We start from the raw sequence: 24159 nt of genomic DNA, 5'->3' as shown, positions 1-24159 counted from the left end.
ACCATTCACAGCTGAGTTCACACAGTTTAGCTCAATGCTGATTGGCTATTATTTCATTTAAAAAAATTCAAGGGAGGCAAAATGCTTATTTGCTTCCCTTGCATTCAATGCTACAGGCGGCAACAATGTCAAACTCTTTCTGACCAGATAGCATCAGATAGATACGCTACGCATACTGAGACAGAGGGGCATTCGCTTGGATGCTTTCTCCGGTGAGATACATTCAGCCTCTTGCAAATTGAAGGAAATTTATGAAACACAGAGAGGAAAGAAATTATTTGGTATGTTTTTTTCTTTAAAAAATGTTTTGTGGGAAGCCTGGCTTCCCTTGGCATCCATGAATACACGCCACTGAATGGTAGTGGATGTCCCACAGCCTGCGGTGAATCCCATGCAGGAGAAGGATCCCGACACACTAACTGTGAAGAAGGTGGACTTTGTTGCGTTTATAAGCAAAAGTGATGAATTACACGAGTCAAACTAATAAAAAGTTAAAAGAATCTAGACATCATTGTGAAGGCGGCAAAATGTTTTTCTGGATCTCCAGGACTTTACAGCCGAAATGTTACAGGGAATAATACAGAATGAAGAGGTCCCCCCCACCCCCCCTCAGGTTCCAGAGCCTGTCTAGGGATCTGAATAGACATTTAAATCCGACTGAAAGAGTACATTTGAAGTTTTTGTGTTTTATTTACTTTTGAATATTAGAAGTGTGTTTTTTACATTTTTAAATTTTTTACATTTACCTAATCCTTATTATTTTGCGTTGGTTTGTCACAAGTGTGTTTTTATTTGTATTTTTTACATTTACCTAATCCTTATTATTTAGCCTTCCCTGTAGCTCAGTTGGTAGAGCATGGTGTTTGCAACGCCAGGGTTGTGGGTTCGATTCCCACGGGGGGCCAGCACAGGAAAAAAAAAAAATGTATGAAATGTATGCATTCACTACTGTAAGTCGCTCTGGATAAGAGCGTCTGCTAAATGACTAAAATGTAAATGTAAAATGTTGTGTTGGTTTGTCAGTTCCCATCCATCCAGTAGGTGGCGACATGCACCTCTAACGTTGTTTGCGGACCGCCATAACACCATGGAAGAAGAACCGCCAGTATTCCGGACTGGGACAGGCGGTTGTGCTCGTTAGTAGCATCTCTGAGGACACGAAACCATGGCGGAGAATCTGTGCGTTGTTATGCTCCTCTTATGTGGGACTATAATCCCCTTCGTGACCGGTGAGTTAGTCAATTGGAAATCAATCATTAACAAATATTGTCCGTATCAGTTTGTGACATTGTAGCTAAGAGTTTTTTTTTTTTTTTTTTCCTCCCCAAAAAAAGCTAGTTAACGTTAGATGTTTAATTAACAGTTAGCTAGCTATGTGAAAGTACATCTTTCATTTTCGGTTCAGGTAAAGGGGCGAGTCTGGCAAACATGCTGCTAAACCTAGTTCATAACTACATCTTTTTAATGACTGTTTCATATGACTTTGCCTTAACACTTTATTAATAAGAGGGTTTTAAGTACATTATTGGTATAGAGAAAGAAGGGTTATGTTCTGTCACTGTCAAACATGGACGTAACGTCGTTATGTAGTATATTATCTATCTAATTTAACTGTATCATTTCTGTCTTTCGCAATATCCACTTCCTCAGTAGTTACTGGGGTTTACCAACTAGACCTGTGTATTTCTGAGTGGATTCACGTGTTAAACATGCAATATGTGTTTGCTGTTAACTTAGTTGTAAAACTAGCTAAAGTTAAAAAATACATTTAAAAAATAAAGTGTCTGGTTCCATGTCACAATATTTTGAGGGCATTTAGCCAGAGAGAGATCCATTTATAATTTGCTCTGCGCCTGATTGTGAGAGTTCAGTCACATCCTATTTACTGTAATTAGATAAACCAGATCTTGAGGAAGCAATCAAGGATGTTTTGTCTGGCAGGCCTGCCATCTCATGACTTTACGTTATCCTCTAGTAGCTGCATGGACATCCACCTTGTTTTAGGCTTCAGATAATCTCCAAACTTTCTAAGTGGCCAATTCAATCAGATTCGCTTTAGTCCACATCTGCATAGCAGTTGTTTTGGCGATGTCGAACACAGATAACTGTTGATTTTGAGAAGAGCGCTCCTCCTTCACTGCTTTTGCCCTTTTCATGTCGTGGGCCATAGCCAGGTGCACTGTGGGTCAGCTTAATCAAACTTCCTCATTAACTCTGTTGTGTTTTGTTGTATACCTGTCAATGTTATTGCTGTTGTCATTTCAAGTCAGACTATACCATGTATTTTCTCCCAAACTTTTTGTCCCAACTCAAACCAATGATGTCTTTCTCCTTTCTACTCAGCTGGTGATGACTGTGAGGGCTACTTAGATGCTAAGAGCCAATACCATTCCAAGCAGTACTGCGGTACATATGGGGGGTGCTGTGGAACGTGTGACAATAGATACTGCTGCATCTACGGACAGAGCAAGTTGGAACAGGACAGCTGTTATTTAAGGTAGGAGGACAAAAAAAACTATGTCCTAATCAAATGGTACCCTATGCCCCATTGGGGCCCTAGTCTATAGTAGTGCACTATATAGGGAATAGGGCCCTGGTCTATAGTAGTGCACTATATAGGGAATAGGGCCCTGGTCTATAGTAGTGCACTATATAGGGAATAGGACTCTGGTCTATAGTAGTGCACTATATAGGGAATAGGGCTCTGGTCTATAGTAGTGAACTATATAGGGAATAGGGCCCTGGTCTAAAGTAGTGCACTATATAGGGAATAGGGCTCTGGTCTAAAGTAGTGCACTATATAGGGAATAGGGCCCTGGTCTAAAGTAGTGCACTATATAGGGAATAGGGCTCTGGTCTAAAGTAGTGCATTTGGAAAGTATTCAGACCCCTTGATATTTTGTTACGTTTTATTCTAAAGTTTATTGAATTGTTTTTATTCTAAAGTTTATTGAATTGTTTTTTTCCCCCCTCATCAATCTACACACAATACCCCATAATGACATCACAATACCCCATAATGACATCACAATACCCCATAATGACATCACAATACCCCATAATGACATCACAATACCCCATAATGACATCACAATACCCCATAATGACATCACAATACCCCATAATGACAAAGCAAAAACAGGTTTTTAGACATTTTTGCAAATGTATTAAAAATGAAATATCACATTTACATAAGTATTCAGACTAGTGGTCGACCGATTAAATCAGAGCTGATTTCAAGTTTTCATGACAATCGGTATATCGTCATTTTTGGACGCCGATTACTTTGCAATCCACGAGGAGACCGCGTGGCAGGCTAGACCACCTGTTACCTTGGCTCCTTGATGCACTCGCGTAAGTTGCTAGCTAGCATTAAACTTATGAAAAAAACAAATCAATCTTAACATCGTCACGAGTTAACTACACATGGTTGACGATATTACTAGTAGCTTGTCTTGCGTTGCATACAATCAATGCGGTGCCTGTTAATTTATTATCGAATCACAGCCTACTTCAACTTGGCCAAACGGGTGATGATTTAACAAAAGCGCATTTGCGAAAAAAGCACAATCGTTGCACAAATGTACCTAACCATAAACATCAATGCCTTTCTTAAAATCAATACACAAATATATATTTTTAAACCTGCATATTTAGTTAAAAGAAATTCATGTTAGCAGGCAATATTAACTAGGGAAATGGTGTCACTTCTCTTGCGTTCTGTGCAAGCAGAGTCAGGGTATATGCAGCAGTTTGGGCCGCCTGGCTCGTTGCGAACTGTGTGAAGACCATTTCTTTCTAACAAAGACCGTAATTAATTTGCCAGAATTTTACATAATTATGACACAACATTAAAGGTTGTGCAATGTAACAACAATATTTAGACTGTGTTGCCACCCATTCGATAAAATACAGAACGGTTCCGTATTTCACTGAAAGAATAAACGTTTTGTTTTCTAAATTATAGTTTCCGGATTTTACCATATTAATGACCTAAGGCTCGTATTTCAGTGTGTTTATTGTAATTAAGTCTATGATTTGATATTTGATAGAGCAGTCTGACTGAGCGGTGGTAGGCACCAGCAGGCTCGTAAGCATTCATTCAAACAGCACTGCGTTTGCCAGCAGCTCTTAGCAATGCTTGAAGCACAGCGCTGTTTATGACTTCAAGCCTATCAACTCCCGAGATTAGACTGGCAATACTATAGTGCCTATAAGAACATCCAATAGTCAAAGATATATGAAATACAAATGGTATAGAGAGAAATAGTCCTGTAATTCCTATAATAACTACAACCTAAAACTTCTTACCTGGGAATATTAAACCATCATGTTAAAAGGAACCACCAGCTTTCATATGTTCTCATGTTCTGAGCAAGGAACTTAAACGTTAGCTTGTTTACATGGCACATATTGCACTTTTACTTTCTTCTCCAACACTGTGTTTTTGCATTATTTAAACTAAATTGAACATGTTTCATTATTTATTTGAGACTAAATAGATGTTATTTATGTATTATATTAAGTTAAAATAAAAGTGTTCGTTGTTCATTCAGTATTGTTGTAATTGTCATTATATATATATATATAAAGAAATAAAAATCGGCCAATTAATCGGTAGCAGCTTTTTTTTGGCCCTCCAATAATCGGTATCAGCGTTGAAAAATCATAATCGGTCGGCCTCTAATTCAGACCCTTTACTCAGTACTTTGTTGAAGCACCTTTGGCAGTGATTACAGATTTGAGTCTTCTTGGGTATGATGCTACAAGCTTGGCACACCTGTATTTGGGGAGTTTCTCCCATTCTTCTCTGCAGATCCTCTCAAGCTCTGTCAGGTTGGATGGGGAGCATTGCTGCACAAGTCTCTCTAGAGATGTTCAATCGGGTTCAAGTCCGGGCTCTGGCTAAGCCACCCAAGGACATTCAGAGACTTGTCCCGAAGCCACTCCTGCATTGTCTTGACTGTGTGCTTAGGGTCGTTGTCCTGTTGGAAGGTGAACCTTCGCCCCAGTCTGATAACCTGCTCCAGAGCGCTCAGGACTTCATCAAGGATCTCTCTGTACTTTGCTCCGTTTATCTTTCCCTTGATCCTGACTAGTCTCCCAGTCCCTGCCGCTGAATAACATCCCCACAGCATGATGCTGTGGTTCCAAACAACTTCCATTTAAGAATGATGGAGGCCACTGTGTTCTTGGGGACCTTCAATGCTGCAGAAATGTTTTGGTACCCTTCCCCAGATCTGTGCCTCGACACAATCCTGTCTGTGAGCTCAACGGACAATTCCTTCGACCTCATGGCTTGGTTTTTGCTCTGACATGCACTGTCAACTGTGGGACCTTATATAGACAGGTGTGTGCCTTTCCAAATCATGTCCAATCAATTGAATTTACCACAGGTGGACTCCAATCAAGTTGTAGAAACATCTCAAGGATGATCAATGGAAACAGGATGCATCTGAGCTCAATATCTCGTAGCAAAGGGTCTGAATACTAATGTAAATACGGTATTTCTCTATATTTTTTTTTAAAACCTGTTTTCGCTTTGTCATTATGGGGTATTGTGTGTAGATTAATTAGGATTTTAACATTTTTAATCCATTTTAGAAATAAGGTTGTAACTTAACAAAATGTGGAAAAAGTCAAGGGGTCTGAATACTTTCCGATGGGAATAGGGAGCCATTTGAGACACTAAAAGATTAAACCACTGACCGTGTGGTTCAGTGAACTGAGGCTTATTGTGTGATTATTACAAACCTGGCCTGAGACTTGAAAAAACATTTAAAAACATCTCTTTATTGCACTAAGGCTGAAACCCTCAGCCGAGCCACCAACACCTTAGCCTGATTGCGAAACGCATTCTGTCTGGAAGATGTCAACTACAGCCCCCCCCCCCCTCACTTCCTCTTTCAAACCAAGCTCTTTTCAGATCAGTGAAACAAAACTTTGCACAAGCATCCGTCCTTATAATACATGAACAGGCTCTGTCACCCCCCCACCCCTCAAATCAACCTCACAGGAGTTGCAGCATCAACACAACTTAAAAATTGAGTGCTATATAGAACAGGATCAATGAATTAGCCAGCTAACTTTGATAAACAAGCAGAAATAAGTTGATTTGTCTGATTCATTTAGAAAGCTAGATGTTTTTGTTGTTGTGGAATCAATTAAACCCATTTCAAGATGTATCTTTCTAAAAAATAATAAAACACTATTTCAGATTATTTAGAGAAGTTAGCTGCTCAACTCCTTGATCCTGGTTCGTAGTATTGCCCCCTTCTGTATCTTATTGGCTGCACAGGGCTAACATGCAATATCTATATGATGCAATGCTTTATGCAACAGTACAATTTCACAAGTCTTTTTTTATGATCTGGCTTTGTTAGTTCAGAAATAAATGTCTCTCTCTCTGACTGATTTGTTGTGTTTTCTCTCTATTCCAGTAGCAGTAGCAGTAGCAGTAGCACGTTCACCATCTGGCCGTTCATAGCAATACCTGTCATCTTCGTGATTATTTTCATCTCTTGCTGCGTGTGTCCCTGCTGCTGCTTGTACAACATGTGCCGGAAGCCCAGACGTAAGTCTCCTTTGATCACAACATGTTTACTCCAATGTGCCGGAAGCCCAGACGTACAGTGCCTTGCAAAAGTATTTACTATTTTGTTGCATTACAACCTGTAATGGACATACACAAAATAGTCCAAATTGGTGGAGTGAAATGAAAAATATAACTTTAATAAATAATTAATAACTGAAAAGTGGTGCGTGCATATGTATTCACCTCCTTTGCTATAAAGCCCCTAAATAAGATCTGGCGCAACCAATTACCTTCAGAAGTCACAATTAGTTCAATAAAGTCCACCTGTGTGCAATCTAAGTGTCACATGATCTCAGTATATATACACACCTGTTCTGAAAGGCCCCAGAGTCTGCAACACCACCAAGCAAGCGGCACTATGAAGACCAAGGAGCTCTCCAAACAGGTCAGGGACAAAGTTGTGGAGAAGTACAGATCAAGGTTGGGTTATAAAAAAAGAAAGACATTTTGAACATTTCACAGAGCACCATTAAATCCATTATTAAAAAATGGAATGAATATGGCACCACAACAAACCTGCCAAGAGAGGGCCGCCCACCAAAACTCACAGACCAGGCAAGGAGGGCATTAATCAGAGAGGCAACAAAGAGACCAAAGAAATAACCCTGAAGGAGCTGCAAAGCTCCACAGCGGAGATTGGAGTATCTGTCCATAGGACCACTTTAAGCCGTACACTCCACAGAGCTGGGCTTTACAGAAGAGTGGCCAGAAAAAAGCCATTGCTTAAAGAAAAAAAATAAGCAAACACGTTTGGTGTTCACCAAAAGGCATGTGGGAGACTCCCCAAACATATGGAAGAAGCTACTCTGGTCAGATGAGACTAAAATTAGTAGCCAAGACGTGGGAGTATTCTACTTCCCCCTAACACGTTTCTTATTGGATGATCCTTCCGTGTTTCACGCATGTTTGAAAAGTTGTCTCGTTTTGGTGCCGACTGAACAGAAACCAGTCGGGTATCATCCGGCTGACCTGCGCTGTTGGAATGAGAATTTCTCTTGTTTTTGTGGATTGAGACAGTGGCATTTAATTAACAAAAATGTAAAAAAAATATTAAAAAAGTTCTCCTGTTTCGTGTCTATTGAACATGTGCCTACTGAATCTGTGGTTAGAATGAGAAGGTGGGTTTCTTCCAGGCAGTGAGTCTGACTCATACTTTCCGTAGCAACCCACCACGGGGGGCGGAGCCTTCAGAGCCACCTGTCATACAGGAAGTGGTCAGACCAGATGGGTGGGTGGGAGGAATCCAACAAACAAAGATGGTGTATCCCAAACGGTTCCCTAATATAGTTCACTACTTTTGACCTGCCAGTGCAGTATATAAAGGAATAGTTTGCTATTTGGCATGGGACATGAGGGTTGATTTCAGGCAACACCCAATTATGTAACCACTTCCTCGTTACAATGGAGAAGGAATCTAGTGTTTGTAACCTAACCTTAATGAAACATGACATCTTTCCTCTCGAGTTCAGGGATAAAAAAAAACAACTAGTTTGGAATTCGACACATGGAATTAACATGAATTTATACATTTTGAGCATTGCTGATAACTGTAAGATTCAACATTCGTAGACCTATGGTGTAAGATTAGCTTAAATACATTTGGAAACTGGCAATGTTAAACAGGTTGTTTTTAATAAATAAATGAACACTTCTTCTTGTAAAATGTGTGTTTTTTTTAAACCAGTGGCATTTAAGCCTTAATCAGAATCCACAGACAGACACTGAGATGTGATATCCCAGCATCCCATGACATAACTACGTGGCTCTGAGCCCATCCACGTGGCGTGCACAGCCCCCAACAATTACGACGCATTCCTCTTCAATTGAATGGTTTTGACGGAGAAATTACTTGAGCTGCGCTGAGAATTAAAAAAAATGAATTAATAAAATAAAGTATGAAAGCAAACATTCCAATATTGTAGAACACTGCTGTTCTTACCCAAATACGTTTTGGACTGATGGAAGCTTTATGGCAGATAACCTCCATACTGAGCTGACTGGAGCTTCCCACTTCCTGTTTTGATCATCAAGCATGATTTCTGACCTGTCCCTCAGTCTGTCTATCAGCACAGCTCTCTGCTTCCACCTACATATTTTATGCTGTGGGTATTAGAAACATCATTCTAAACAGACACTAGAGCTCTTTAAACAACTGCTTCACTAGGTTCTATCTTCACCACAACAATGCTTTTTAATAAAGAGCTGTGTGAACTAACCCTCTGATTTATTGTCTGCCTCGTTCCATACAGCGGTGATAGCCACGACCTCTCACACCACAGTGGTGAACACCCAGTTCACACAGCAACCCCAGCAGCCCATCCAGATCTACCAGGGTGGCCCCCAGTACCCAGCCTACCAGCCCGTACCCGTCCAGCCTGGGTATGGGGCTCAGCCTCAACCCGGCTACGGAGGAGGGCAGCCCATGCCCACAGCACCGGGTAACCAGGGACAGCCCTTCCAACCAGGACCACCCCCTCCCTACCAAGAGACTGGTAAGTGTCATAGACATACAGGTGATGATGTAATGGCACCCTTTTATCAGACCCCTGTTCCTGGAGAGATACCCTCCTGTAGGTTTTAACTCCAACCCTGTTCCTGGAGAACTACTCTCCTGTAGGTTTTAACTCCAACCCTGTTCCTGGAGAGATACCCTCCTGGAGGTTTTAACTCCAACCCTGTTCCTGGAGAGATACCCTCCTGGAGGTTTTAACTCCAACCCTGTTCCTGGAGGTTTTAACTCCAACCCTGTTCCTGGAGAGATACCCCTCCTGGAGGTTTTAACTCCAACCCTGTTCCTGGAGAGATACCCTCCTGGAGGGTATACTCTCTCTAGGAACAGGGTTGGAGTTAACCTATAGGAGGGCATCTCTCTAGGTTGCTGTCGAAGCATTCTAGTTCCACCTTATGACTAGTTGCCCAAAAAACCCCACCTCTGTCTGGTTTGTTCTCTCTGTGTGTGCCTCTGGTGTGGTAATGTCCTCTCTCTCTCAGGTTCAGCCTATCCGCCTGCTATCCCAGTGCCTTATAGTCAGGCTGGGTTCAGTCCAGGACAGCCATCTTACCCCTTCCAGCCTCCAGCTCAGCCCGGCTACCCAGCCCAGCATCCCGGCTACCCAGCCCAGCAACCCGGCTACCCAGCCCAGGCTGGCGCGCCTCCCGTCCAGCCTGACTTCCTCTCTGCTCAGCCTGCCTACAACCCTGCCTTCGTGGACTCCCAACCTCCGAAGACTGGCTACTGAATCAATTCTCCCTCCCGTTCCCCCGTCTACCCCAGGTCTCCCTCCCGTTCCCCCGTCTACCCCAGGTCTCCCTCCCGTTCCCCCGTCTACCCCAGGTCTCCCTCCCGTTCCCCCGTCTACCCCAGGTCTCCCTCCCGTTCCCCCGTCTCCCCCGTCTACCCAGGTCTCCCTCCCGTTCCCCCGTCTACCCCAGGTCTCCCTCCCGTTCCCCCGTCTACCCCAGGTCTCCCTCCCGTTCCCCCAGGTCTCCCTCCCGTTCCCCCGTCTACCCCAGGTCTCCCTCCCGTTCCCCCGTCTACCCCAGGTCTCCCTCCCGTTCCCCCGTCTACCCCAGGTCTCCCTCCCGTTCCCCCGTCTACCCCAGGTCTCCCTCCCGTTCCCCCGTCTACCCCAGGTCTCCCTCCCGTTCCCCCGTCTACCCCAGGTCTCCCTCCCGTTCCCCCCGTCTCCCCCAGGTCTCCCTCCCGTTCCCCCGTCTACCCCAGGTCTCCCTCCCGTTCCCCCGTCTACCCCAGGTCTCCCTCCCGTTCCCCCGTCTACCCCAGGTCTCCCTCCCGTTCCCCCGTCTACCCCAGGTCTCCCTCCCGTTCCCCCGTCTACCCCAGGTCTCCCTCCCGTTCCCCCGTCTACCCCAGGTCTCCCTCCCGTTCCCCCGTCTACCCAGGTCTCCCTCCCGTTCCCCCGTCTACCCCAGGTCTCCCTCCCCTTCCCCCCGTCTACCCCAGGTCTCCCTCCCGTTCCCCCGTCTACCCCAGGTCTCCCTCCCGTTCCCCCAGGTCTCCCTCCCGTTCCCCCGTCTACCCCAGGTCTCCCTCCAGTTCCCCACCACCCCACACATTCCAAACATGATCCATTCGCTGAGCTTCTAGAGCTCACCTGGGAGAGAACTGAACTGGTTGCATCCCTAACAGCACCCTATTCTCTCTATGTAGTGCACTATCCTGGTCAAAAGTAGTGCACTACATAGGGAATAGGGTGGTGTTTGGGATGCATCCTACACCTCGTTTAGGACCAGGTTTATTATTACAGTCTAAAACAAAACACCAAAAGGGAATCTTCATGTATTTCTGTGCCTCTGTCTTCACTGTGCAACCCAAACTGTGGTTAAAATCACTTTAAAAACATTTTGCACTGTAGTTGAATGACGTAAAGTAGAAGACAGGCAAGAATCAAAAATGTCTGAATCCTCATTCACACAATTATGAAATATACCTAAATCTAGTTTAGTGGTAAAACGTATGTTCTATTAAAATTTCAAGCTATCCTGTCTCGTAACAGAAACTAGATGCAAGAAACCATTGTGCCTTTTTTTTTTTTACCATAAATTCTTGGTCTAACCAAATTATATATATATATATATATTTTTTTTTAAATAAAACCATCAGTGTTTTTTAGACATTTTAAAGTAGTGTCTATGTCCCCATGAACTCAAAAGTAGTGCCCTATGTAGGGAATAGGGCGCCATTTTGGACGTAAACCGGTCCAAGAATGTTAAACCTCCACAATATGCCTTGTTTTCCCACTTATGCTGTGATATCATGTAAAATCATTCTGTACCAAGCCTTGCAGGTGAACCAAGCTGAATGAAACGCTACCAGCCTTAAAATGAAATGTAATGCTTTTTTTCAAAAATGTTTTATCTGAGTGACCTCTTCTCTGTTGATAATGTTCCTGTCTGCATCCCAAATAGCCCCCCTATTCCATTTTTTTTTTTTTTACATTTTAGTCATTTAGCAGACGCTCTTATCCAGAGCGACTTACAGTAATGAATGCATACATTTCATACATTTATTTTTTTCTGTGATGGCCCCCCGTGGGAATCAAACCCACAACCCTGGCGTTGCAAACACCATGCTCTACAGGGAAGGTCCTATGGGCCCTGGTCAAAAGCAGTGAACTATTTTGGGAGCCAGCCCTGGTTTTCCACACTGTATCTGTGAAGTCAGGGTCTGGAAAAGGTCAGATAGAAATATGCTGTGTAGAACATACATGTTGGAGTAAAGAATCATGTCGGCTGCTATTGGTTGTATTTCTGTCTGCGTTCAGTATGCTGTTGCACCCCTTTTACACGACCCTCGTTGTTAGAACTTGTTTCCCAGGGTTGTTTTGTCCGCGTCGCACGTGTTTCTATCCATGTCAGGGGTATTCAACTCTGACTCGACGAGGGACGGAGGCTGTTGGTTTTCTGTTCTTACCTGATCATTAAATTGGACCCACCTGGTGTCCCAGGTCTAAATCAGGCCCTGATTAGAGGGGGAATCACCCACCTGGTGTCCCAGGTCTAAATCAGTCCCTGATTAGAGGGGAATCGCCCACCTGGTGTCCCAGGTCTAAATCAGTCCCTGATTAGAGGGGGAATCACCCACCTGGTGTCCCAGGTCTAAATCAGACCCTGATTAGAGGGGGATCACCCACCTGGTGTCCCAGGTCTAAATCAGACCCTGATTAGAGGGGGAATCACCCACCTGGTGTCCCAGGTCTAAATCAGACCCTGATTAGAGGGGGAATCACCCACCTGGTGTCCCAGGTCTAAATCAGTCCCTGATTAGAGGGGAATCGCCCACCTGGTGTCTAAATCGGTCCCTGATTAGAGGGGAACAGGCTTTGAGGTCCCGAGTTTAGTTTGAGAGCCCCACAGTGGATGTGTCATAATACCCATAAAACCTAGCTGTCAAAACAGGGAAATGGTTCCATAGGGGATTTTAGAAACACTTAAAATAAGGGCCTTGTTTCGTGTAGGTTTACCCTGGTTTGACTCGATGTATTATGACTCATGCCGTGACAGGATTTTACCAGCCTTTGTCTGTCTGTTCATGTGACTTCAGGTTGTGAGCACCTTGTCAGCCATATCTGCTTTAACATGCTGCTTGTTTGAATGACATGCTGTAGTTTTAAATGTTATCAGGAATAAAAATGCCACTTTGCTACAATGACAAATAAATATCTTAATTTTTTTTCTTCAACTCTTGTATCTTTATTTAGCCTGGTCCCAGATCTGTTGGTGCTCTGGCCTCCTCCAGTATTTTCATTGACACTTTATATAAAGAACCTTACATGGCATAACAATGACACTGAGTACAAATGACAATTGTCGTTTGCAACACTGATGTTATTTAATAGATTCAAAGAGGTCAGTACAGTAATCACAGAATATTTTCACGTTCCAATATCAAGAACAGTCAGCATTCCTCAGGAAAAAAAAACAACTCTCTGCATCCCAATTTGGACCCTTTTCTGGGCACTACTTTACAGGGCTCTGATCAAAAGTAGTGCACTAATATAGGGAAACTGGTCCCAGTTGGGACGCTGGGCAGGGCTGGGGTCAGTTATCTTCCCCCTGCCTAACCTTAACCATTATTGGGGGGGGGAAAATGCAGAAACTGACCCAAGATCAGCATCTAAGGGTAACTGAATGCTACTCCAGAGAAGGAACAACTGGTCAGGAGCCAGTGTCTATGTCCATATCTTCAGTATCCTCAGACTCAGGACGACAAATCTCATCCAAAGCCAATTCTAACAAAACAGAATACACGAGTTAGACAGGAAACTGGACACATAAAAAGGATCATTGCAAGGAAAGAGATGTTCAATGTATAATTGTCCGGGTACACGTGCGGGCAAACTTTTTGGACCAAGTTGTAATGTGGCCTGGAGTGTTTAAAAATTAAAAAAAAAAAAAATACTGAATAAAAATATAAAACGCAACATGCAACATTTTATAAACGGAAATCAGTCAATTTAAATAAATTCATTAGGCCCTAATCTATAGATTTCACATGATTGGGAATACAGATACCATTAAAAAAAAAAAGGTAGGGGCGTGGATCAGAAAACCAGTCAGCATCTGGTGTGACCACCATTTGCCTCATCTCATACGCACAGTTGATCAAGCTGTGGAATGTTGTCCCACTCCTCTTCAATGGCTGTGCGAAGTTGAAGGATATTGGCGGGAACTGGAACACGCTGTCGTACACGTCAACCCAGAGCATCCCAAACATGCTCAATGGATGACATGTCTGGTGAGTATGCAGGCCATGGATGAACTGGGACATTTTCAGCTTCCAGGAATTGTGTACAGATTCTTGCATCATGGGGCCGTGTATTATCATGGTGAAACATGAGGTGATGAATGGCACGACAATGGGGCCTCAGGATCGCCACCGTATCTCTGCACATTAAAATTGCCATTGATAAAAAGCAATTGTGTTTGTTGTCCGTAGCTTATGCCTTCCCATAACCATGGGGCACACTGTTCACAACAGCAAAACGCTCGCCCACACAACGCCATACATGTGTTTGTGCGGCCGGTTGGACGTACTGCCAAATTCTCGACAACGTTGGAGGCGGCTTATGGTAGAGAAATTAACATTTAATTATTTGGCAATAGCTCTGGTGGACGTTCCTGCAGTCAGCATGCCAATTGAACGCTCCCTCAAAACTTGAGACATCTGTGACATTGTGTTGTGTGACAAAACTGCAAATTCTAGAGTGGCCTTTTATTGTCCCCAGCACAAGGTGCACCTGTGTCAAATCAAATTTTATTGGTCACACACATATTTAGCAGATGTTATTACGGTGTAGCCAAAGACTTGTGTTCCTAGCTATAACAGTGCAGTAGTATCTAACAATTCACAACAACAGACAAATCTAAAAGTAAAACGTAATTAACAAATAGAAAAATATTAGGATGAGCAATGTCGGAGTGGCATTGACTAAAATACAGTAAATACATATGAAATGAGTAAAGCAGTATGGAAACATTATTAAAGTGAGTAGTGATTCCATGTCTACGTAGGGTTGAGTAACCGGGAGGTAGCCGGCTAGTGATGGCTGTCTGAAGGGCTTGAGATACAAGCTGTTTTTCAGTCTCTCGGTCCCAGCTTTGATGCACCTGTACTGACCTCGCCTTCTGGATGGTAGCGGGGTGAACAGGCAGTGGCTCAGGTGGTTGATGTCCTTGATGATCTTTTTGGCCTTCCTGTGACATCGGGTGGTGTAGGTGTCCTGGAAAGCAGACAGTGTGCCCCCGGTGATGCGTTGGTCAGACCGCACCACCCTCTGAAGAGCCCTTCGGTTGCGGGCGGTGCAGTTGCCGTACCAGGCGGTGATACAGCCCGACAGGATGCTCTCGATTGTGCATCTATAAAAGTTTGTGAGGGTCTTAGGGGCCAAGCCGAAATCCTTCAGCCTCCTGAGGTTGAAGAGGTGCTGTTGCTGGACCGTTTCAGTTTGTCAATGATGTGTACGCCGAGGAACTTGAAGCTTTCCAACTTCTCCACTGCTGTCCCGTCGATGTGGATGGGGGAGTGCTTCGTCTGCTGTCTCCTGAAGTCCACGATCTGCTACTTCGTTTTGTTGACGTTGAGGTTATTTTCCTGGCACCACTCTGCCCAGGCACTCACCACCTCCCTGTAGGCCGTCTCGTCGTTGTTGGTAATAAGCCTGCTACTGTTGTGTCGTCTGCAAACTTGATGATTGAGTTGGAGGCGTGCATGGCCACTCAGTCGTGGGTGAACAGGGAGTACAGGAGGGGGCTGAGAACACACCCTTGTGGGGACCGGACCCTGTGTTGAGGATCAGCAAAGTGGAGATGTTGTTTCCTACACCACCTGGGGGCGGTCCATCAGGAAGTCCAAGACCAAGTTGTACAGGGCGGGGTTCAGACCCAGGGCTCCGAGCTTAATGATGAGCTTGGAGGGTACTATGGTGTTCAAGGCTGAACTATAGTCAATGAACAGCATTCTTACATAGGTATTCCTCTTGTCTAGATGGGATAGGGCAGTGGGCAGTGTGATGGCGAATGCATTGTCTGTGGACCTATTGGGGCGGTAAGCAAATGGAGTGGGTCTCTGGTGTCAGGTAGGGTGGAGGTGATATGATCCACGATTAGTCTCTCAAAGCACTTCATGATGACAGGAGTGAGTGCTACGGGGCGATAGTCATTTAGTTCAGTTACCTTCGCTTTCTTGGGTACAGGAACAATGGTGTGACATCTTGAAGCAAGTGGAGACAGCAGAGTGGGATAGGGAGAGATTAAATATGTCCGTAAACACTCCAGCCAGCCAGTTGGTCTGCACATGCTCTGAGGACGCGGCTAGGGATGCCGTCTGGGCCGGCAGAAATGCAAGGGTTAACGCGCTTAAATGTCTTACTCACATCAGCCACGGAGAACGAGAGCCCACAGCCTGGTAGCAGGCCGTGTTGGTGGCACTGTGTTATCCTCAAAGCGAAGAAAGGGTTCAGCTTGTCCGGGAGCAAGCCGTTGGTCTCCGCGACATGACTGGATTTCTATTTGTAATCCGTGATTGTCTGTAGACCCTGCCACATACGTCTCATGTCTGAGTCTTTGAATTGCGACTCCATTTTGTCTCAGTACTGACGTTTTGGCTGTTTGATTGCCTTACAGAGGGAGTAACTACACTGTTTATATTCAGTCATATTCCCAGTCACCTTGCCATGATGAAATGTGGTGGTTTGCGCTTTCAGTTTTGCGCGAATGCTGCCATCTATCCACGGTTTCTGGTTTGGGAAGGTTTTAATAGTCACAGTGGGAACAACATCCCCTATACACTTCCTGATGAACTCAGTCACAGTGTCCGTGTCAATGTTATCCCAGTCCGCGTGATCAAAACAATCTTGAGGCATGGATTCCGATTGGTCAGACCAGCGTTGAACAGACCATAGCACAGGTACTTCCTGTTTGAGTTGTGTGCCCCCCTAACCCCTCTTTTTACGTTGCTGCTACTCTCTGTTTATCATATATGCATAGTCACTTTAACTATACATTCATGTACATACTACCTCAATTGGTCCGACCAACCAGTGCTCCCGCACATTGGCTAACCGGGCTATCTGCATTGTGTCCCACCACCCGCCAACCCCACTTTTACGCTACTGCTACTCTCTGTTCATCATTTATGCATAGTCACTTTAACCATATCTACATGTACATACTACCTCAATCCGCCTGACTAACCGGTGTCTGTATGTAGCCTCGCTACTTTTTATAGCCTGTCTTTTTACTGTTGTTTTTATTTCTTTACTTATCTATTGTTCACCGAATACCTTTTTTTTGCACTATTGGTTAGAGCCTGTAAGTAAGCATTTCACTGTAAGGTCTACACCTGTTGTATTCAGCGTTTCACTGTAAGGTCTACACCTGTTGTATTCAGCGTTTCACTGTAAGGTCCTACACCTGTTGTATTCGGCGCACGTGACAAATAAACTTTGATTTGATTTGCCTATAGGAAGGGAGGAGCAAAATGTAGTCGTGATCTGATTTGCCGAAGGGAGGGCGGAGGCGGGCCAGCAGAGGGAGTAGCAGCGGTCGATAGTTTTTTCCTACAGTCAATGTGTTGGTAGAACTTCGGTAGCGTTTTCCTCAACTTTGCTTTGTTGAAATCTCCAGCTACAATGAATGCGGCCTCAGGACATGTGGTTTCCAGTTTGCACAAAATCCAGTGTAGTATACGTCGACGGCCTTGAAAAGAACTTCACTGGACTCCATGTAAACTGGAAACCATATATCCTGAGGCTGCATTTATTGTAGCTGGGGATTTTAATAAAGCTAATTTGAGCTACCTAAGGCTACCTAAATTCTACCAGCACATTGATTGTTGTACTCGCTTGAGCAAAACACTGGATCACTGCTACTCTAACTTCCACGATGCATACAAGGCCCTCCCCTGCCCTCCCTTCGGCAAATCTGACCATGACTCCATCTTGTTGCTCCCCTCCTATAGGCAGAAACTAAAACAGGAAGCGTCTGTGCTTAGGTCTATCCAATGGGTGGTAGCCTCAGACATTAACATCGACGTATACGCTGACTCGTGAGTGAGTTATTAGGAAGTGCATTGGAGATGTTGTACCCACTGTGAGTATTAAAACCTTCCCTAACCAGCAACCGTGGATTGACGGCAGCATTTGCGCAAAACTGAAAGCGCAAACCATCAGGAAAATAACCTCTCACTCAATATCAACAAAACAAAGGAGCTGATAGTGGACTTCAGGAAACAGCAGAGGGAGCACCGCCCCTATCCACATCGACGGGACAGTAGTGGAGAAGGTGGAAAGTTTTAAGTTCCTCGGCGTACACATCACGGACAAACAAATGGTCCACCCACACAGACAGCGTGGTGAAGAACCTCAGGAGGCTGAAGAAATTTGGCTTGTCACCAAAAACACTCAAACTTTTACAGATGCACAATCGAGAGCACCCTGTCGGGATGTATCACCGCCTGGGACGGCAACTGCACCGCCCTCAACCGTAAGGCTCTTCAGAGGGTGGTTCGGTCTGCACAACGCATCACCGGGGACAAACTACCTGCCCTCCAGGACACCTACAGCACCCGATGTCACAGGAAGGCCAAAAAGATCATCAAGGACGACAACAACCACCCGAGCCACTGCCTGTTCACCCCGCTATCATCCAGAAGGCGAGGTCAGTACAGGTGCGTCAAAGCTGGGACCGAGAGACTGAAAAACAGCTTCTATCTCAAGGCCATCAGACTGTTAAACAGCCATCACTAACATTGAGTGGCTGCTGCCAACATACTGACTCGAATCACTGGCCACTTTAATAGATGGATTTAATAAATGTATCACTAGTCACTTTAAATAATGCCACTTTAATAATGTTTACATACCCTACATTACTCATCTCATATGTATATACTGTATTTTATACCATCTTGCCTATGCCGCTCGGTCATCGCTCATCAATATATTTATATATTCTTATTCCATCCCCTTACAGTGTGTGTATTAGGTAATTGTTGTGAATTTGTTAGATTACTTGTTAGATATTACTGCACTGTCAGAACTAGAAGCACAAGCATTTCGCTACACTCACATTAACATCTGCTAACCATGTGTATGTGACCAATAACATTTGATTTGATGTAAGAAATAACACACAAAAAAACAAAATACTGCAAAGTTGCTTTAGGAGCTAGAACCCGAGCTGCTATGTCTGTCGGCGCCATCTTTGATCATGCTGTTTAATCAGCTTCTTGATATGCCACACCTGTCAGGTGGATGGATTATCTTGGCAAAGGAGAAATGCTCACTAACAGGGATGTAAACAAATTTGTGCACAGAATTTTTTGTGCGTATGGAAAATCCCTGGGATCTTTTTTTTTTCTTCAGCTCATGGAACACGGGACCAACACTTTCCATTTTGCGTTTATATTTTTCTTCAGTGTATATTTTATTTTACATAACCTCTAAAAAAAAAGATTTGGCCCACGGGACATCGTTTGCCCACCCCAGCTCTACTACCTACCTTCACTCTCTGAGAGGTGGGGGATCCTCCTGAAGGTGTCTCTAATGGCAGGAATCATCTGGTCATACATGTGGAGGACAGGGAGGCAGTGCTCTGAGAAGCTACTGTTGTTGAGGAAGAGCCAGTGGAGTAGCATCAGAGCCTCCCTTAGCAGATCAACCCCAGGAGAGGAGCACCACGCTGGGTTTTGGATCGCTGAATCGCCCCAAAGGCTCCCCTCCACTCGGCCCCGGAGGTCCAGCCACTGCCTGTGGAGTAGCACTACCGTGGTCTTCACTACCTGCTCACAGAGAGACAGACAGACAACCTGATAAAGGAATTTATATGTTTAAAGGTAATGACTAAACTATTCCACCCTGAAACCATATAATTGTATGAAATGTGTGTGTGACTAGGCCATCGTGTTACTTTGTAGCAATGTGAACTACAGATGACCTAGTTATAACTCTGAAAACAGGAAAGACGTCCTTTCCAAGAACCCTCTAATCTAGGAAGGAGAGGAATGGCTAGAAACTGTCGGTAGAAAAGTGATAAGCTAGGAATGTGAACTGTGGAAAAAGATACAGCCCCTACCTGAAAGAGAGATGGAGTTTCTACTGGTGTGTGTTTATGTTATAAAATGACTGTGTTCTCATTTTTTACTTCAGAGTACTCTCTGAATAAAGGATTGATCTATTGCAGACTGAGGGCTTTGTCTAATTCGTCATTAACCAGGGTCTTACAAACCTCTGGGAATTGGTCAAAGCTTAAGTGATTGTTGAGTTCAACAATTGGGAGAAGAATTCTCGTGACACAACCACGGTCAGACGATGTTAATAAATAAAATCTGGGTTCCTACTCTTAGACATTAAAAAAAAATTCCATGTCAACAGATAAGAATTTCCATGACAGACGCCAAAGACACGTTGGTTGTCCAACTCTCCAAAGATCTGACTATAGAATTACAATGAATAGAATGGCGTCCCCATTCAGGTCATTACAGTGAGGTTCCAATGGTGTCCCCATTCAGGTCATTACAGTGAGGTTCCAATGGCGTCCCCATTCAGGTCATTATAGTGAGAGGTTCCAATGGCGTCCCCATTCAGGTCATTACAGTGAGGTTCCAATGGCGTCCCCATTCAGGTCATTACAGTGAGGTTCCAATGGCGTCCCCATTCAGGTCATTACAGTGAGAGGTTCCAATGGCGTCCCCATTCAGGTCATTATGGTGAGAGGTTCCAATGGCGTCCCCATTCAGGTCATTATGGTGAGGTTCCAATGGCGTCCCCATTCAGGTCATTATGGTGAGGTTCCAATGGTGTCCCCATTCAGGTCATTATGGTGAGGTTCCAATGGCGTCCCCATTCAGGTCATTATGGTGAGGTTCCAATGGCGTCCCCATTCAGGTCATTATGGTGAGAGGTTCCAATGGCGTCCCCATTCAGGACATTATGGCGAGAGGTTCCAATGGTGTCCCCATTCATGTCATTATGGTGAGGTTCCAATGGTGTCCCCATTCAGGTCATTATAGTGAGAGGTTCCAATGGCGTCCCCATTCAGGTCATTACGGTGAGAGGTTCCAATGGTGTCCCCGTTCAAGTCATTATAGTGAGAGGTTCCAATGGTGTCCCCATTCAGGTCATTATAGTGAGAGGTTCCAATGGCGTCCCCATTCAGGTCATTATGGTGAGAGGTTCCAATGGCGTCCCCATTCAGGTCATTATAGTGAGAGGTTCCAATGGTGTCCCCATTCAGGTCATTATAGTGAGAGGTTCCAATGGTGTCCCCATTCAGGTCATTATAGTGAGAGGTTCCAATGGCGTCCCCATTCAGGTCATTATGGTGAGAGGTTCCAATGGCGTCCCCATTCAGGTCATTATAGTGAGAGGTTCCAATGGTGTCCCCATTCAGGTCATTATAGTGAGAGGTTCCAATGGTGTCCCCATTCAGGTCATTATAGTGAGAGGTTCCAATGGTGTCCCCATTCAGGTCATTACAGTGAGAGGTTCCAATGGCGTCCCCATTCAGGTCATTATGGTGAGAGGTTCCAATGGCGTCCCCATTCAGGTCATTATGGTGAGAGGTTCCAATGGCGTCCCCATTCAGGTCATTATGGTGAGAGGTTCCAATGGCGTCCCCATTCAGGTCATTATGGTGAGGTTCCAATGGCGTCCCCATTCAGGTCATTATGGTGAGAGGTTCCAATGGCGTCCCCATTCAGGTCATTACAGTGAGGTTCCAATGGTGTCCCCATTCAGGTCATTATAGTGAGAGGTTCCAATGGCGTCCCCATTCAGGTCATTATGGTGAGAGGTTCCAATGGCGTCCCCATTCAGGTCATTACAGTGAGGTTCCAATGGCGTCCCCATTCAGGTCATTATGGTGAGAGGTTCCAATGGCGTCCCCATTCAGGTCATTATAGTGAGAGGTTCCAATGGTGTCCCCATTCAGGTCATTACAGTGAGAGGTTCCAATGGCGTCCCCATTCAGGTCATTATGGTGAGAGGTTCCAATGGTGTCCCCATTCAGGTCATTATGGTGTGAGGTTCCAATGGCGTCCCCATTCAGGTCATTACAGTGAGGTTCCAATGGCGTCCCCATTCAGGTCATTATGGTGAGAGGTTCCAATGGTGTCCCCATTCAGGTCATTATAGTGAGAGGTTCCAATGATGTCCCCATTCAGGTCATTACAGTGAGAGGTTCCAATGGCGTCCCCATTCAGGTCATTACGGTGAGAGGTTCCAATGGTGTCCCCATTCAGGTCATTATGGTGAGAGGTTCCAATGGCGTCCCCATTCAGGTCATTATGGCGAGAGGTTCCAATGGCGTCCCCATTCAGGTCATTATGGTGAGGTTCCAATGGCGTCCCCATTCAGGTCATTATGGTGAGAGGTTCCAATGGCGTCCCCATTCAGGTCATTACAGTGAGGTTCCAATGGTGTCCCCATTCAGGTCATTATAGTGAGAGGTTCCAATGGCGTCCCCATTCAGGTCATTATGGTGAGAGGTTCCAATGGCGTCCCCATTCAGGTCATTATAGTGAGGTTCCAATGGCGTCCCCATTCAGGTCATTATGGTGAGAGGTTCCAATGGCGTCCCCATTCAGGTCATTATAGTGAGAGGTTCCAATGGTGTCCCCATTCAGGTCATTACAGTGAGAGGTTCCAATGGTGTCCCCATTCAGGTCATTATGGTGAGAGGTTCCAATGGTGTCCCCATTCAGGTCATTATGGTGAGAGGTTCCAATGGTGTCCCCATTCAGGTCATTACAGTGAGAGGTTCCAATGGCGTCCCCATTCAGGTCATTACAGTGAGAGGTTCCAATGGTGTCCCTATTCGGGTGATTATAGTGAGAGGTTCCAATGGTGTCCCCATTCAGGTCATTATAGTGAGAGGTTCCAATACCCAAGCTATTCATTCTATTTCTATACCGCTGACAAACAGCTCTGCTTCTTACCTCACTGTGGCACTGACAGGACGACTCAGCAAACACACTCCACGTGGAAGCTTTCCTATTGAACAGACTGGTCAGGAAACGCACCACCTGCCAATAGAGAACAGACAGACAGCATGTATAAACAGACACACAGACAGCATGTATAAACAGACACACAGACAGCATGTATAAACAGACACACAGACAGCATGTATAAACAGACACACAGACAGCATGTATAAACAGACACACAGACAGCATGTATAAACAGACACACAGACAGCATGTATAACCAGACACACAGACAGCATGTATAACCAGACACACAGACAGCATGTATAACCAGACACACAGACAGCATGTATAACCAGACACACAGACATCATGTATAAACAGACACACAGACAGCATGTATAACCAGACACACAGACATCATGTATAAACAGACACACAGACAGCATGTATAACCAGACACACAGACAGCATGTATAACCAGACACACAGACAGCATGTATAACCAGACACACAGACAGCATGTATAACCAGACAGACAGACAGCATGTATAAACAGACACACAGACAGCATGTATAAACAGACACACAGACAGCATGTATAAACAGACACACAGACAGCATGTATAAACAGACACACAGACAGCATGTATAAACAGACACACAGACAGCATGTATAAACAGACACACAGACAGCATGTATAAACAGACACACAGACAGCATGTATAAACAGACAGACAGCATGTATAAACAGACAGACAGACAGCATGTATAACCAGACAGACAGACAGCATGTATAACCAGACAGACAGACAGACAGCATGTATAACCAGACAGACAGACAGCATGTATAACCAGACAGACAGACAGCATGTATAACCAGACAGACAGACAGCATGTATAACCAGACATACAGCATGTATAACCACACACACAGCATGTATAACAAGACATACAGCATGTATAAACAGACACACAGCATGTATAACCAGACACACAGCATGTATAACCAGACATACAGCATGTATAACCAGACACACAGCATGTATAACCAGACACACAGCATGTATAAACAGACATACAGCATGTATAACCAGACAGAAAGACAGCATGTATAAACAGACATACAGCATGTATAAACAGACACACACAGCATGTATAAACAGACATACAGCATGTATAAACAGACATACAGCATGTATAAACAGACACACAGCATATATAAACAGACATACAGCATATATAAACAGACATACAGCATATATAAACAGACATACAGCATGTATAAACAGACACACAGCATATATAAACAGACATACAGCATATATAAACAGACATACAGCATATATAAACAGAAACATGTTTTCTATCAGATCAGAGATATCAGAGGTCCCCCTCCCCAACACAGTAGTTGCGATTTTGTTCTGTTTTCAACAACACTGATCTGAGGTCAAGCAACGTTACCTCCACCTCCAGCTGAGACCAGTGAGAGTCTGTGACGGTCTTGTCAGGTCTGGAGGTGATGTACTGGAATACCTTCAGGAACAGACACCAGTCTGGAGGGACAACAATATCATCACCACCATATACAGAGAAATACATATTTATTAAACG

The 24159-nt window shown here is 44.5% G+C and overlaps 2 protein-coding genes and 1 long non-coding RNA gene across 5 annotated transcripts in view; 2 read left to right on the top strand and 1 right to left on the bottom strand.

The window, feature by feature from the left end:
• Window positions 1-1086: 1086 nt before the first annotated feature.
• shisa10.1 (shisa family member 10, tandem duplicate 1) lies at window positions 1087-9970 on the top strand. Of its 3 annotated transcripts, none has more exons than XM_029692806.1 (5): window positions 1087-1229; window positions 2344-2497; window positions 6447-6574; window positions 8845-9087; window positions 9587-9970. In XM_029692806.1, exons 1-5 carry the CDS (start codon window positions 1166-1168, stop codon window positions 9832-9834), a joined length of 837 nt encoding a protein of 278 aa, XP_029548666.1. In that variant the 5' UTR covers window positions 1087-1165; the 3' UTR covers window positions 9835-9970. The 3 variants fall into 3 exon arrangements, with proteins under 3 accessions (XP_029548666.1, XP_029548665.1, XP_029548664.1); XM_029692805.1 differs by having other exon boundaries at window positions 6444-6574; XM_029692804.1 differs by having other exon boundaries at window positions 6441-6574.
• A 28-nt stretch (window positions 9971-9998) lies between these two features.
• LOC115149964 (uncharacterized) lies at window positions 9999-11435 on the top strand. The gene is made up of 2 exons (XR_003867009.1): window positions 9999-10228; window positions 10611-11435. It is a non-coding gene; the product is annotated as an uncharacterized LOC115149964 (long non-coding RNA).
• Window positions 11436-12922: 1487 nt separating this feature from the next.
• Window positions 12923-24159, bottom strand: part of atrip (ATR interacting protein) — a 37063-nt gene continuing 25826 nt past the window's right edge. Inside the window, exons 11-14 of the mRNA XM_029692801.1 lie at window positions 24010-24101; window positions 22554-22640; window positions 19118-19397; window positions 12923-13347 (exon numbers count right to left, since the gene is read on the bottom strand). Of these exons, the coding sequence (XP_029548661.1) occupies window positions 13274-13347; window positions 19118-19397; window positions 22554-22640; window positions 24010-24101 (533 nt within the window). The 3' untranslated portion in view covers window positions 12923-13273. The remainder of the gene's footprint in view (window positions 13348-19117; window positions 19398-22553; window positions 22641-24009; window positions 24102-24159) is intronic.

Source organism: Salmo trutta, chromosome 16 (assembly GCF_901001165.1).
Source record: "Salmo trutta chromosome 16, fSalTru1.1, whole genome shotgun sequence".
NCBI classification, from domain to species: domain Eukaryota; kingdom Metazoa; phylum Chordata; class Actinopteri; order Salmoniformes; family Salmonidae; genus Salmo; species Salmo trutta.
This window is presented reverse-complemented; position numbering and strand designations above follow the sequence as displayed.

What these genes read in the sequence shown, in the direction of transcription:
- shisa10.1 (XM_029692804.1), top strand. Translation starts at nt 1,166, where the DNA reads ATGGCGGAGAATCTGTGCGTTGTTATGCTCCTCTTATGTGGGACTATA. An exon ending in CAGGACAGCTGTTATTTAAG is followed by an intron (nt 2,498 to 6,440) that starts GTAGGAGGACAA and finishes TCTCTATTCCAG; the next exon opens with TAGCAGTAGCAGTAGCAGTA. An exon ending in CATGTGCCGGAAGCCCAGAC is followed by an intron (nt 6,575 to 8,844) that starts GTAAGTCTCCTT and finishes CGTTCCATACAG; the next exon opens with CGGTGATAGCCACGACCTCT.